This window comes from Carassius auratus, chromosome 20 (assembly GCF_003368295.1).
Source record: "Carassius auratus strain Wakin chromosome 20, ASM336829v1, whole genome shotgun sequence".
In the NCBI taxonomy this organism is placed as follows: domain Eukaryota; kingdom Metazoa; phylum Chordata; class Actinopteri; order Cypriniformes; family Cyprinidae; genus Carassius; species Carassius auratus.
Window position 1 is genome coordinate 15,814,372 of NC_039262.1, and position 13,492 is coordinate 15,827,863.

The 13,492-nt window shown below is 37.9% G+C and overlaps 1 protein-coding gene across 3 annotated transcripts in view; it reads right to left on the reverse strand.

Moving 5' to 3' along the window:
* The window catches only part of ppp1r13bb (protein phosphatase 1, regulatory subunit 13Bb), a 50,915-nt gene that overhangs the window by 26,162 nt on the left and 11,261 nt on the right, over positions 1-13,492 (reverse strand). For 2 of the 3 annotated variants that reach the window (XM_026291232.1, XM_026291233.1), the window contains exons 3-5: positions 7,927-8,074; positions 4,242-4,361; positions 2,950-3,020 (exon numbers count right to left, since the gene is read on the reverse strand). In XM_026291232.1, the coding sequence (XP_026147017.1) occupies positions 2,950-3,020; positions 4,242-4,361; positions 7,927-8,074 (339 nt within the window). Of the gene's footprint in view, positions 1-2,949; positions 3,021-4,241; positions 4,362-7,926; positions 8,075-13,207; positions 13,364-13,492 lie in introns of those variants that run through there. The other variant, XM_026291234.1, reaches the window with a different exon arrangement.

The window sequence follows — 13,492 nt, forward strand, 5'->3', positions numbered from 1 at the left end:
AATTGACGGAAATCCATTGTTGCGACTGAAAACTTTAATCCCTGTGTACATACATAATGGATAACTCATTAGAAACACCAAAAACTAACAAGCAATCAACAAAAAACCTGAAATCATAAAGTTGCGTTAAAGCTCACACCTTAATGCATAATTGTTTCCGTGGAGAAAATAAGGTAGAAACTAAAAGAATAAAAGATCAAGAGACATTTTAAATACTTAAAATTAATGATGAAAAGAATGAAGATGAGTGAAGAAACAGCAAATCCTGGAACATGTAAAGCCCTGGAGAGAGTATCTGCCCACACAGAGGAACAGCTTCAACTTTATAAAACATGATCTGCCCACACAGTTCAGTGTTCTGGAGCTCATAACTCTGTATGTGTGATGGACGGACATGGTCTTCCTATATAAGCAGTGGCTCTAGCTCAATTACACACCACAGACCAACCTATTACCCACTTAATCTATCACAAAGACTCAACAGAAGAGAAAGACTGAAAGTTCTTATTACTTGCCAAGTACAATGGACCACACACAGATTCAACCATAGCAATGCATTAGGAGCCTGAGCTGTTCAGAAATGTATTATTGAAAAGAGATCTTGAGCAGGACGGTCTCTTTATGCATTGAGAGCATAGGCGTCCTTACCTTTTGGACTGTCCCTGGGGCACAAAGTCAGCCCTAGCTGTGTAGATGAGTGAAGTGTGCAGGGATGGAGTGATGGAACGAAAAAGGAGACAAAATGAACAAGTAGAGGGGAATGACAAAGATGACTGAAGGTCCCAGTACGCACCGCCACGCTCCACTGCAGACAGGGCCACGGTGACCCTCTGACACTGCACGCGGTTAGAAAGGAGACTCTTGCTAAAGAAAACAGATGGAGTGACAACGAGAGGAAATGAGAGAAATGGGGCCACCCACTATTTCATAAGGAGAAAAATGTTCCCATTTACAGGCTGGCCAGTGGCCACACATTCATGGATTTACCCTACTGTGAAAGCTGTGTGTGTGTGTGTGTGTGAGTGTGTGTGTGTGTGTAAGAGAGAGATAAACATCTTCAGAAAGACAGAGAAGTTAGAACAGAAAAAACAGCCCTGCTGTAAAACCACGAGGATGATCCTCTGTTATATCACGAAACGAATAACAACACAAGAGAAGGTGTTATGAGGTTGTAAAGAATTTTACTATATCTCATACACACACACACACACACACACACACACACACACACACACACACACACACAGAATCAGCACAGTGTTTGTGTGCCAGTGATGACTTGCCTTGAATGCTGGCTAGGGAGGTAAGGATATTACTTTAAGTACAGGGATGGGCTTCTTCTTTGGGACTGTTCATGTTTAGAAGTAGACAGACTAAGATGAGGCCAGAGAAATCCGATTAAACAACCCCCCCCCCCCCAAAAAAAAAAAAACCAGCTGTTGCGAAATATGACAGGAGTGTGTCTTAAGGCCCGTTCACACCAAGAACGATAACTATCAAGATAACTATAAAGATAACAATATTAGTGTCCACACCAGCGAACAATATTGTCTGTGTATTCTAAGCGGATTCGCGTCTGCTGCTTTAAATTCTCAACCTCGTTACAGCAGGATTGATTTTGATTGGTTGCCAATGTTTTTATCGTTCATCAGGAAAAAAAAATCGTTCTGAAAGTGATTCCAACGATATCGTTTCTCTTTGCATTTATCGTTATAGTTGTGGTGTGGACTCCGCTGTTTAATATTGAGAACGATTTTTAGAACTATATCTTTATCGTGCTTGGTGTGAACGGCCCTTTATCTGTACTCTGAGGCTCAGAATCAGTCAGGGGACAACAGCACGTCATCACAATCAAGGAGAATTATTTGACGTTAGCGAAGGTAAAATTTTGTCCAGTAACGATAAAACAGTATATTATATTTACTGCTGTTATGTTGATATACTCCAAAATATCTCGGAACAGAAATGATAATGTGACGCAAGCATTCTTAGCTTCATTATCATTATCTTATACAATCCGCTATCTCTTTCAGGTCAACTATTATAATGGCAGAGCAATTATCATTCTGTCTCACCCTCTGTTTCTTCAGTACAGATGGCAAATTAATCCTCGGTTGTCAAACTAAACCATTTAATCAAATTATATCAAGAATGTTCAGAGTCATTGGCGAGTCTAGCCAAAATGCCACAGCAATACAAGTTAACCCCTCTTGATTCACAAACAGAGTCAAAATGAGAGCCATATGGGTACCTGAAAAAACAGGCAGACAGGTGTGTTGTGTAACAGTCCCTACAGGAAGGCAGCACCTGTCAGAAATAAGTGTGTGCTAAGCACTGAGAGACTGAAGAGACTTCATGCCTGGGTGGCAACAGCATCACTAATCAGCTCCCACACGGACCAACTACCTGTGCCTTCACTCCATCTCTGAAGACTAAGACAGCTGTACAAAAGAAAAAAAGCATAAATGCATTTATCCCTCAAATGCATGTATCTTCTTGTTCCATACGCTGGTGGTCTACAGTCATCTTTCTCCCTAAAGGTGGAATTAGTTCCGCTTTCTGGAGCCTGGCTTTCCCCCTGTTGAAATCTGCTCCAGATGGTCGGAGGAGACGAGCTCAGTGGACCAATCTTTGCAGGAAGCCGATCACAAAAAGAATGAGTGATGTGACAAATGCTTATATGAAAGAAAATGGGGAGTGATTCTGGGACGTGACAGATCTGGCTGCGTTTGGCTCGGGTTAAGAGAGAAGAACTGAATAACGTGACGTGATCGAAACGCTTCGGTACTTAAGAGTGTCAATTTCAGCCAGAACTTTGCAGCTGCTATTAAGCATTAGATAATATAAGCAAGTGGAATTCAACCCCCTAGGCTGCATTTGGAATAACCACAATGCTAAGATTAGAAAAAAGAAGGCCCAGATTTTGATGAGGATGTGATATGAACTAACCCCGTTCTCGTTGTTCGTGTCTGAGCTGCTTCCTCCTCTCCTGCTGGGCTGCTCCTGAGACTGCTGGCTCCCTAAGAGTGGATAAATAAAATACAATGATTCTAGCAACAAAAAAACACTTTCAGTTGTGAAATATAATCATGAATGAACACAAAAAGCATCTATGTACATCCTCACAAGACTGGAGGAGAAGTTTAAAAGCCCGTCTGTTATTGCCATGTGACACTGGGAAAGGAGCTTGTGCTTTTAGTGGATTATTTCCACTTTTTTCCCCTCCCACACACGGGGCTTCAGGTTTATGCCTTAATCCGTGTAGACACTCACTACAAGCTAATCCTGCCTACAATGATAGGAAAAATCTCACAGAATGATGGGATAAAGAAATGGAGAAAACACCCCTAAAAAGAATCACATACATATAGCAGCATTAAGCCCGTGTTATACTTTCCACACATAAGCAATCTGGACGCATACACAGACAGCACAGATGAATCAGTGATTTAATCTGTCCCTTCTGATTTAAAACAATGAATAAACTTTTTTTTGTAATATAAGATGTAACTATATTTTAAATGTATTCATTTATTTAGATTTTAAACATTGAACAATAGTATAACCAGGATTCATCTACCTTAGGTTATTTTTATCCAATTAATCAAATAAATTCACAGATTATGAAAAATAAGCCTGAAATATTGCGCAATTAACATTTTCTAAATTTCCATTTTGCAATAGTTTCATTATGTTATAATAGTCTCAATTTGAAAGTAATTAGTTACACATAAGCTGTCTGAATGTGTTTGTACATGTCCAGTAAAGGTGAGTGTGGACAGAGGCGAAGCAAGGTGTTTGATTATATAACCAGTAACACATTACTTAAATCACAACAGCAGTGCTGAAAAAGTTGTGCATTTTTTAAGCTTAATTAATTCTCAGTTTGAGATATGCTTGGAGTTCATTTCAACTATATCACTTAAATATGGTATCTGATATGATTTAACTGTGGTACTATTTTCCCAGTTGACAATGCCTTGCTCACTGTAATTTGAAGGCAAAGACACTTTCAAAGCTACTTTGAGATCATATGTTTTGTAAAAAAAAAAAAAGCACAACATAAAGGAATCGGGAACAGAACTCTGCATTGTTCAGCCAGGATGTGCTTGTCTCTTTCTTTCTCATTTTGAAGGCCACTGAAAAGGGAATGAAACACATTCAGCCACTTTCAGCCAATGAGAGGAGAGCTGTAGTGGGCGAGACGTGGCCTGTAGCCAGCCAAGTGGGAGTGTTCTCACCCTGATCGCTGCTTTCAGTGGGCGAGTCTTCGTGGCGTAGGTAAAACTTCACCTCCTGCTTTCTGGGGCCCCATTTCTGCAAGTGCTCATACATCATGTGGTCAAAGGGTACGGCTCGCTCTGGAGAGGGGAAAACATAAGACATGGCATTAAAACAACAAGCCACTCTAATTTTAGAAAGGTCAGAAACATAATTTTTGTTCCTCTGGAAAAAAAAAATTGTAAAAAGATGAGGAGATAGTGTGTTCACAGAGCGAGCAGGAAAGAGATCATCTCCTGCTGAGAAGTGTTACACACTTAAAGCCACACCTGAAGAGAAAGAACAGAGGAACAAGATCAAGAGAACAAAGAAGACATGAAACTGAATCAAACGTGGCGTCCAGCCAGAAGACTGTGGTGGGGCTGGGTGGGCAACAAAGACATAGAGGGGGAAAAACAAAATTTGGATATTGCTAACAGGTGACGGGACATCTGGAACCCTGGCAACCATCCAAAGGGGAATCGGATAAAAAGACAGAAAAACAGAAGAAAGTATGAAAGTGGAGAATATCAGAAAAACACACAGGCTCTGCGACATTAATGAAGAAAGAAAGAGCAGCCAAATTTAACCTAAAAACCTGGAGCCAGATGTTTCAGCTAAATGTAAAAAAGGTTGACAATCTTTTACTCATGTAAAAGTCACAGCCATGATGCTACGATGTTGTGGGTGGTTGTTTCAAAATAGTTGCTAAGGTGGTTGCTAGGTGGATGCTTAACCAAAATTAAGAAGCATCAAATTATTTCATAAAGACATTGTGTAAGTAATCCATATGAATAGATGTTAGTTAAAATCCAAGTTTTCTGAAGATACACGCTTGCTTTATTGATAAACAGATTTCATTTATGTTTTATTCACATAAATAGAGCAAACGAAATATGCTAAATGGAAACTTAGCCATACTTGATTGACCCGTGACAACCAACGAGGTTGAGTTTCCGTTTGCCAGTGTTGGGAAGGTTACTTTGGAAATGTAATAGGTTACAGATTACAAGTTACCCTGTTTAAAATGTAATAGTAGTGTAACTTTTTCAATTACTTTATTAAAGTAATGTAACTAATTACTTTTGAGTACTTTTTGATTACTTTTCTAAATTTGTGAACATTATAATAAATAAAAGCATATATATCAACTCAAATACAGTTATCTAATAAGCATGTGTCATATGCTGTTTAATAAACTCCTGAAACATTGTTTTTTTTTTTTTTAAACTGCTGTCTCTTTATATATGATATGATGATAGTTTTCTCAAAATAAGTAAAATGCATGAAGTGACAGAGCAGTTCTAGAAATTATGTGTATGTGCTCGTGTACTCATATATTGAGACGGCAGAGGTTGAAAACACTGCGAGCTTCAGTAGGCCTATGTGTAGTAAATGAAACTGCATGTCTTTGCCATTAATTTACAGGAGGGGCAGACTGGAAAAAAAAAAAATCAGAATGGAAAATTCAAACTCATACAAACAAATTCATGGACAATACTATTTTTTGTATGGACCTGACATAAAAAAGGTTTAAATCTCTAATATGGGGACATGTCAAATAATTAAAAGTTCTCTCCTGAACAGCACCTTCACTTCCATTTTTCTCTTCAGTCTCTTTATTTTGCCCCGTTATCCATCTTAATACTCAAGATTGAACAAAACTGTACTTTACAATACAATACTCTACAATACTACAATATATTTATAGAAAAATCCTAATACTGTACACGAGTCATGTTTTTCCCTTACAAAAATTTACCATGCTTTTATTAGCCTATATAAAAGTACAATAACCTTGTATGGTTTATTGTTTTGCAAATCGATTCGTATTTATTTTTAAATAAATAAATTTATAAAATAATTTTACATTTTTGGTTACCACAGTTAAACAATAGTAACCATTTAAATTACTAAATTACTTCTGTAACATTACAACAGATAATAATGATGTCCTTTATATATTTTGAGTGATGACTGATGAACAACGTGCTGCTGCTTGATAAAAAAAAAAAAAAAAAAAAAAAAAAGACAAAAAAGCATCTTTACAGATTAAACTGACCTGAAACCCTGAACAGTAGTTCTGCTTCTCTGTTCCAGCTGTGCGCTTCCACAGTCCACTCTTTGGCCACCGTTTGGCGGAGGCGCGGAGAGCGCCCGAGTCACGACTAACAGATTTATTAGAGATTTAATTATCAAATGGCGGATTCGCAAATGATCGCTTTAGTACATTCGGCAGGCAATTATACAATAATGATATTAAAATATTGGGATAAGTTGAGGAAGACTCAGGAAGCTGGCAGGCCACCGGGAATTGTCCGGTTCTCCCGGTGTGCAGTCCGCGCGTGATTTCAACTGACACGCAGAACGTGCAGGAGTCATATATTGCATTTTGGGGGCTTGATATTCACAGACACCCGTCCATGTCATGTTTTGATTCAAGTGTACTGACCTACTTTTGATTTAGTCATCCAAAATGTGGCATATTCCGTCCGCGTTAGGCATTCCGTTTTTATGACTGGATTCTAGGAACCAGACTATATTTCCGCATCCCGGAAATTATTAGGGCATATGTCTTAGAACAGTCAGTGCAATTTGGGAAAGAAATCAGTTAAATCTGTATGTGGATGTGTGTAAATATTCAAATGTAATCCCCTTTGTAATCGTTAAAAAATTCATAAGTAACTGTAATTTAATTACTCATTTTTTCTTAGTAACTGTAACTAATTACAGTTACATTAATTTTGTAATTAAATTACGTAACGCCGTTACATGTAATTAGTTACTCCCCAACACTGCCGTTTGCCATATGGATTACTTTTACAAACTATTGTTTTTTTACTTTTTGAAGCATCAAAGCTTAGGTTGTGTGGAATTTGAGTTGAACAGATTTGAAATGACATGAGGATGTGTAATTAATAACTGAATTATGATTTTTGAATGAACTGCTCAATAAAGTTGTGAATGTTTTAATGATCAATTAAATAATAGATATTTTGAGAGTCTCAGAGAAAAGCCTAAACCACTAAAAAAACACAATAAAAGATTTGGTGAGGCAAAATATCCACTTAGTAACTAAACACTAAGGTCGAATCTTGTGTGATCCATCACCTGCTGTAAAATAACTTGGCTCATCACAATTTCAATGACAGATGCACTTCAAGATGAAAGGACACAGTGCTGATGGAAGGCCTTGTGAAAGGAGGCTCCCTGAGTAAAGATAACATTTCTGGCACACAGCTGTTTATACAAATCACTATCATCAAGGGAAATGGAAAAATGAAGGGGAAAAAAATGGACCCATCTGTCAGAACAGAAGTAGCAGTTATGTCTGAAAGGACTAAGTGAGCGTGTTTTTCTTTGCAGCCAGATTTGGGAGCATCTTTGAAAGAATAAAAGCACTGAATGTTTTTTACTGAAAGAAACCGCCAGAGTGGGAAGGTGAGAAAATCAGAGGATACTGGAGTCTGTACAAATGATTTCAAGAAAGGCTGAGTGCTTTAAAAAGTGTAAAATATTGACGATGTGAGTTTAAGAACTGCAGTCAATAAAAGACTAATTCATATCCTGCAACAGTCATTACCTACAATTACTGTGTTCACTTGTTATAAACTGATAAAGACAAGAGGGATGAGATTACAAACATTGTTATAATGGGGAACTCACCATTTCCACGCCAAACCTCGGCCAGGTGGCAGCCGCTTTCTCCAGGCTCCTTACAGAACTCCACCACATCACGACACGTCGTCTCTGGAGTGATGGGAACCTCTGTCAGCGCCTGCTCCCCATCACTCAAATACACCGTTAAAATCATCTGGGAGACAAAAAGAGACAATGGTTTTTATATTTCATACCAAAGACTGAAGAGCAGGCATTCACAGTCACCCATAAGTACACAAGGGGGCAGTGTCATTGCTCAAAACAACTCAAACGGCATCAGTCATGGATTAATTAGCAATTTAGTTATTATAACTTTACATCTTAAGTTGTTGGATACAGGAAGCACAACTATACAACACATTATGGTTGTTGATGAGATTTCTAGACCCTCCCCTCAATTATAACAGACTCTAACAGAGGGAGGAGCCTGGGCCTGTCAGATTGATAGTGACTGACAGGTGTGGTGAGCTGTTAGTGCTGCTCTAAGTGCAGTGTGACAGAGAAGAGATGGATGGTTTGATGCAAAAATGAAGAGAGAAAGAGCAAGAAAGGCAGAGAGGAAGATCAAGAAGAGGAGTGACGTAAACATTAGCTCCCTAATGAAAAGAGGAGAGCATGATCGTCTACTGTCTGCTATATGGTACTGTACTGCCACTTTCACGCAAGTATTTCAACAAACACACTATTCCAAACAATGTACCTTTACCATTCTTGATATTATGTGTATGGAGTAAAAAAAGGACACTTCATGAAATGTGTCACTGCGCAGCTTAGCAGAGAGTAAAAGACAGATTCATTACATCAACATCACACAATCATCTCAACCAGTCACAACAGAGGTCTGTGATACGGCCTGTATGACACGTGACATCTTTCAAGACAGACAGAAGCACATCAGGATCACGTGGCTGAAGAAACCTTTTTTATGTGTTACACATTGAGGGATATATTTATTTATTTGACACCCTGCTGATCTTGAAGAAATGAAGGGTCTGTAATTTTATGGTAGGTATATTTTCACGGATAGAGACAGAATACCAACCAAAAACTCCAGAAAAAGCACATTATATAAAGGTTCAAAATTTACCTGACATAATTCCAAATAAGAAGTAAGCCTGACCTTTGTGTGGTGCTGAGTCTTAAGAGAAAAGCAAGTATGTCCAAGACAACTTGATAAATGGGTGTTTTTAAGCTATGGGTGCTTTTTGCCTGAGGTAGAAAAGTGTTTTTGAAAAGAGTTTAATATGAGTAATATATTACTGGTTACCAAGTCAGATACCATTTCCATCACATCACAAATGATGTAGTGTTTTTAATAATATTCTGTAATGGAAATTACATTTTAAATATGTGGACTAATCTGTCTAGTCAGGGCTTATTTTTTATAGCTAGCTAGATAGCATGTATCCTAAATATACACATTCGTGCATGACAAATATTTACAGCTAGAAAACACCACAAATATTCTGCTCACATATATTTACCTCGTCTTTTCATTTTCTTCACAAGTCGCGTGAGATAAAGTACTTAAATTACTTTATAAAGAATTTTCACACACTAAGCTGTCAAGTTGATTGTTTTCAGGTCATTTAGAAACAGAAAACATTACTAAAATAATGTTACAAAAGATTTATACTCTTACAAAACCCATCCAAATGCTCTCTTCCTCCAAAGCATCCAGATATTTTCTGTTGAAATGAATGGAGGGCAGTTCAAAACACAGGTGTGTAGGAGAAGAAAGGGCTCTTGCGCTGAAGCAGACCTGTCAAATGTAGAAACACCATAATGACATTCTTTTGTGCATAGAGTTGAAAGAAACAATTGGATCAGGTCAGTTTCACTGAACTCTGTGTGGAGAAATACTAGGACCGAAATATTTAGGCCATACAAGGTTTTTCAAAACACCGAAATGACTCTTGTGTATTCACGCAACAATAGATTTTGTGTGCCGCAACACTAGAATGGAAATATGTAGGCCGTGCACAAAGAATGTGTGTGAAGGGCAAAGAAAAGGTGAAAACTAAAACTGCAGGGAGAACAAAACACTCAAGTGCAAAAGGGTCCAGGAGACCTGCGGAGAAGCTGGATAATCTGAGGAAAGCCCCTCAGAGAAGATTTAAAACACTGCAAACACAAACATGGAACATGGATATTGGGTTCACAAGAAAAAAATCAAACAGGACTACTACCCTTAAACACTAACTAAAAACAATTTAACCTACAAATCTACAAAAGAAAATACCTAGCTTGGTCTAAAAGATTATTCCGTGCACCTTTACTCAGTGAATATGCTGTGTTGCTGCTGAATACAGCACAACAAGAATTTATTTTGAGTGGAGTCTGTTGTCTAGACTCAATATGAAATGACTGTTTGTCACAAAATGGAACAAAGACAATAAATACATGAATATTGCATTTGCCTCACTGACTTCATACAAACAACAATAGCGTCTGATTCACAAACAAATTGTGCTTATGTTCTGCCTTTAATAAATTGACCAGGAATTCAAACAAAAGCATTTTTTGATCTGAATCAGAATGAATGACTCACTCATTTGAGTGGTTAATGATTTAATATCTGACTCACTTACTGCCCAGATTTAACTCAATTTAATTAAATATTCCTATTCCCAAAAGAGTTTGTAGAATAAAATAAAATAATTAAAATATACTAACATATACAGAAAAATAAAGTATATAGTAAGGACCAATATGAGAGAGAGGTTGCAGGTGCTGCAAAAACAATACTGTAGAAAACACCTGTCAGCAAGGAGTTGGCATTGTGAGAGAGAAATGCACTTTGGTTCAGCTTGTTGAAAAATTCCCCATGCCTGACAGATAGGTTTGTCATTGTTGTCAAGGTCTCAAGCAGTGCAGAGTAGTGCAAGAGAAAAATATTTTGCATTCGGCACACGCACTGTTACTGCATCAAACAGAATGACACGTTTATCTGAGCACCGGCACCAACCGCAGCCAACTTCTGCAGAAGTCACGCACACAGAGTGCTAGATAAAGTCCCAATGAGTTATGCTGTCAAAAGGGATTTCAGTAAACAACAAAAGCGCACATCATTCATCAGGAGTGTTCTGGGGTTTATTGTTTGTTCTTCTAATTTATACACTCTACTGATCTAAAGTAACGCCATTAAGATCAAGTTTAGTTTTAAAACATAATTTGTAATGAGGATGAAGACAATTAAAGTGGTTTATAAAAAGAAATGAGTCTGCTTTATTGGATGAAATGGATCGGATTCAGGAAGCTATATGGCAAGAGAAACACACAAGAAGGCTTGGTAGAACGCTGCAGCCCAGAATTCTACATAACACACATCAGATTTCCACAGAATTTAAAAGGACTTTCTTTACAATGTCATACAAATACCCTGTTCCACTATCTATTAAATATTTATTTAGTAAAATACAGACAATTGGCAGTGCATGGAACACATTTAACCGAAAATTTAAATTAACATGCACAGAATGTGAAAATAAGACATGGGAGAGAGATCTGAATTTCCGGATACGGAGCACAAAACAGGCAAAATGAGGAAGGACTAGGGTAGAATGGGAATGTGAAGTGTAGAGGTATGAAAACTTTTGTATAGCCAAGTTTGAATTAATGAACAGATGTCCAATTTGAATAAGACCGCAGATTAAAAAATGGCCTTATTTTCTAGTGAAAATAATCAGTTGATTTCTGAAGTCTGATCTTTCCAGCTAGTTGACAGGAGGTGCAGAAATCCCCATCTCAGTTAGCGTGAAGAGCATCAGTTCATGGCTGGTGACTGTATGACACGCATTTTGTCCTCACTCCAGCTCAGGTTCCTGCTTTCATCAGAGGAGAAACACTGTTGTGTACTTCTCGATCTCTTACTGCTTTTACAGGATTACGTCCGCTCTGAATTCTGTGCCCATTCACACCGGATTAAAAATAAATGGTGTTTTAGAAGGTAACTTTTACAGAGCTAGTCGCAGCAATATACCTCTTTAGAGCATCACAATAGAAACAGGAAAACTGTTAATACCAAGTCAGAGAATTACAACCAAATGTTTTGCCACACAACATACCATTTTAAAGGAAGATGTTTTGGTTTTGTTTTTTTCCAAAAAAGCATCAGTTTGCAGCATCTAAATTTAAAAATCCTCTTTGTGGCACTAAATGACCAAAACTTTAAATCAGAGAAATGCGACGAGAGATGCACCAAGGTACATTTGAGGTTATTTTAGTTAAAAATATAAATATGGATCCTCAAAACCACTAAACATAAGCCTAAACATTTTATTAAAAAGCTACACATAGCACATCAATTTTTAAGCTCTAGGCTACATCTAAACCATTCATCTGCGAGTATCTGTAAGAACCAGGTCCTGCAACATTATCACCAGCCGCCTTCTTGCATTTGTGTAATGGAGAGATCTGCTCGAGTAAACATCCAGCCTACTGGTTTCAAATCTCATAAAAAATGTCTTCAAATGCTGAATGCTAAAGCTGATTTCGCTTGAAATACTCAAACGGGTCAAAAATACCACAACACTGCAGCACTCCAGAAAATAAAGCGGAAACGAAAAAACCTGCATGTCACAGTTTACAATCTTATTCTCTTGAAAAGTGCATAAATGTTACCTAGGAAAACCGAATTCTTCTTTTCAGCATGAGAAGCAATGTATAATTCAGATGTCCAGACAGTCAACTCTTACTTGATTAATCTGAACAATGAAAATGAATAATCACCAATTCTGCCAGCAGAGACGAGAACATCTAGACCCCCAAATTTGTGCAGGCCCCACTACTCCCCTCCCCTGTCGCTATATTAATATGTCCAATCAGATCCATAATGCTATAGCATTTATATTAAGGGCAATATGACAAATCCAAGCAGAAATAGATGGAAAAAAGAAACCAATGACTGTCTTAGTAAATGGTGTTTGAAACCTTGCAAGATATTGGTTACTTTTAGACAGGAGAACTATACATTTTTATGATTAAAGTTATAGTCTGATTGAAAGGCTGTACTATTCTGTATGTACTATTCAATAACATCAGCAACAATTTTGGATCAAAAAATAAAGCAGCTCATATGGTGAGGTCGCCACTTCTGAGAATATTTAACATAAAATTCTCACTAAATTAAAATAAAGAATGTTTCTAGCACTGACTGACTGACTCCCTGAACTACTTATTTCAAGAAAAAAACCTAAATAATTTTGCTGTCCAGCCGTATCTGAGAGGCACAGATTAGTAACACTTTCCCCCTTTCATCTCTAAGCAGGACATCTATTTGCATCACCTTTCCCCACTTAGATGCAGTCCGTCTTCTCCTGGCCTCTCTCTTCAACTGCCGGGCATGCTCCTTACTCCAGGTTTTATCTCCAGGTTTGATAGACAAGCTGACCAGGCCTCGAAGAACAATAGTCACAAACTTCTTCATGTCGCAGGAATCGCTCGTAGCACTACAGCAAACACATCCTTTGAATGGGTCTCGTTCAAACCCACTCAGCAACAGTAGCAGGCAAGGGTTCCCTGCAGTGAAAAGCCTTCAGTAGTCACGCTAGCTGTGTGACTGCTGAGAGCA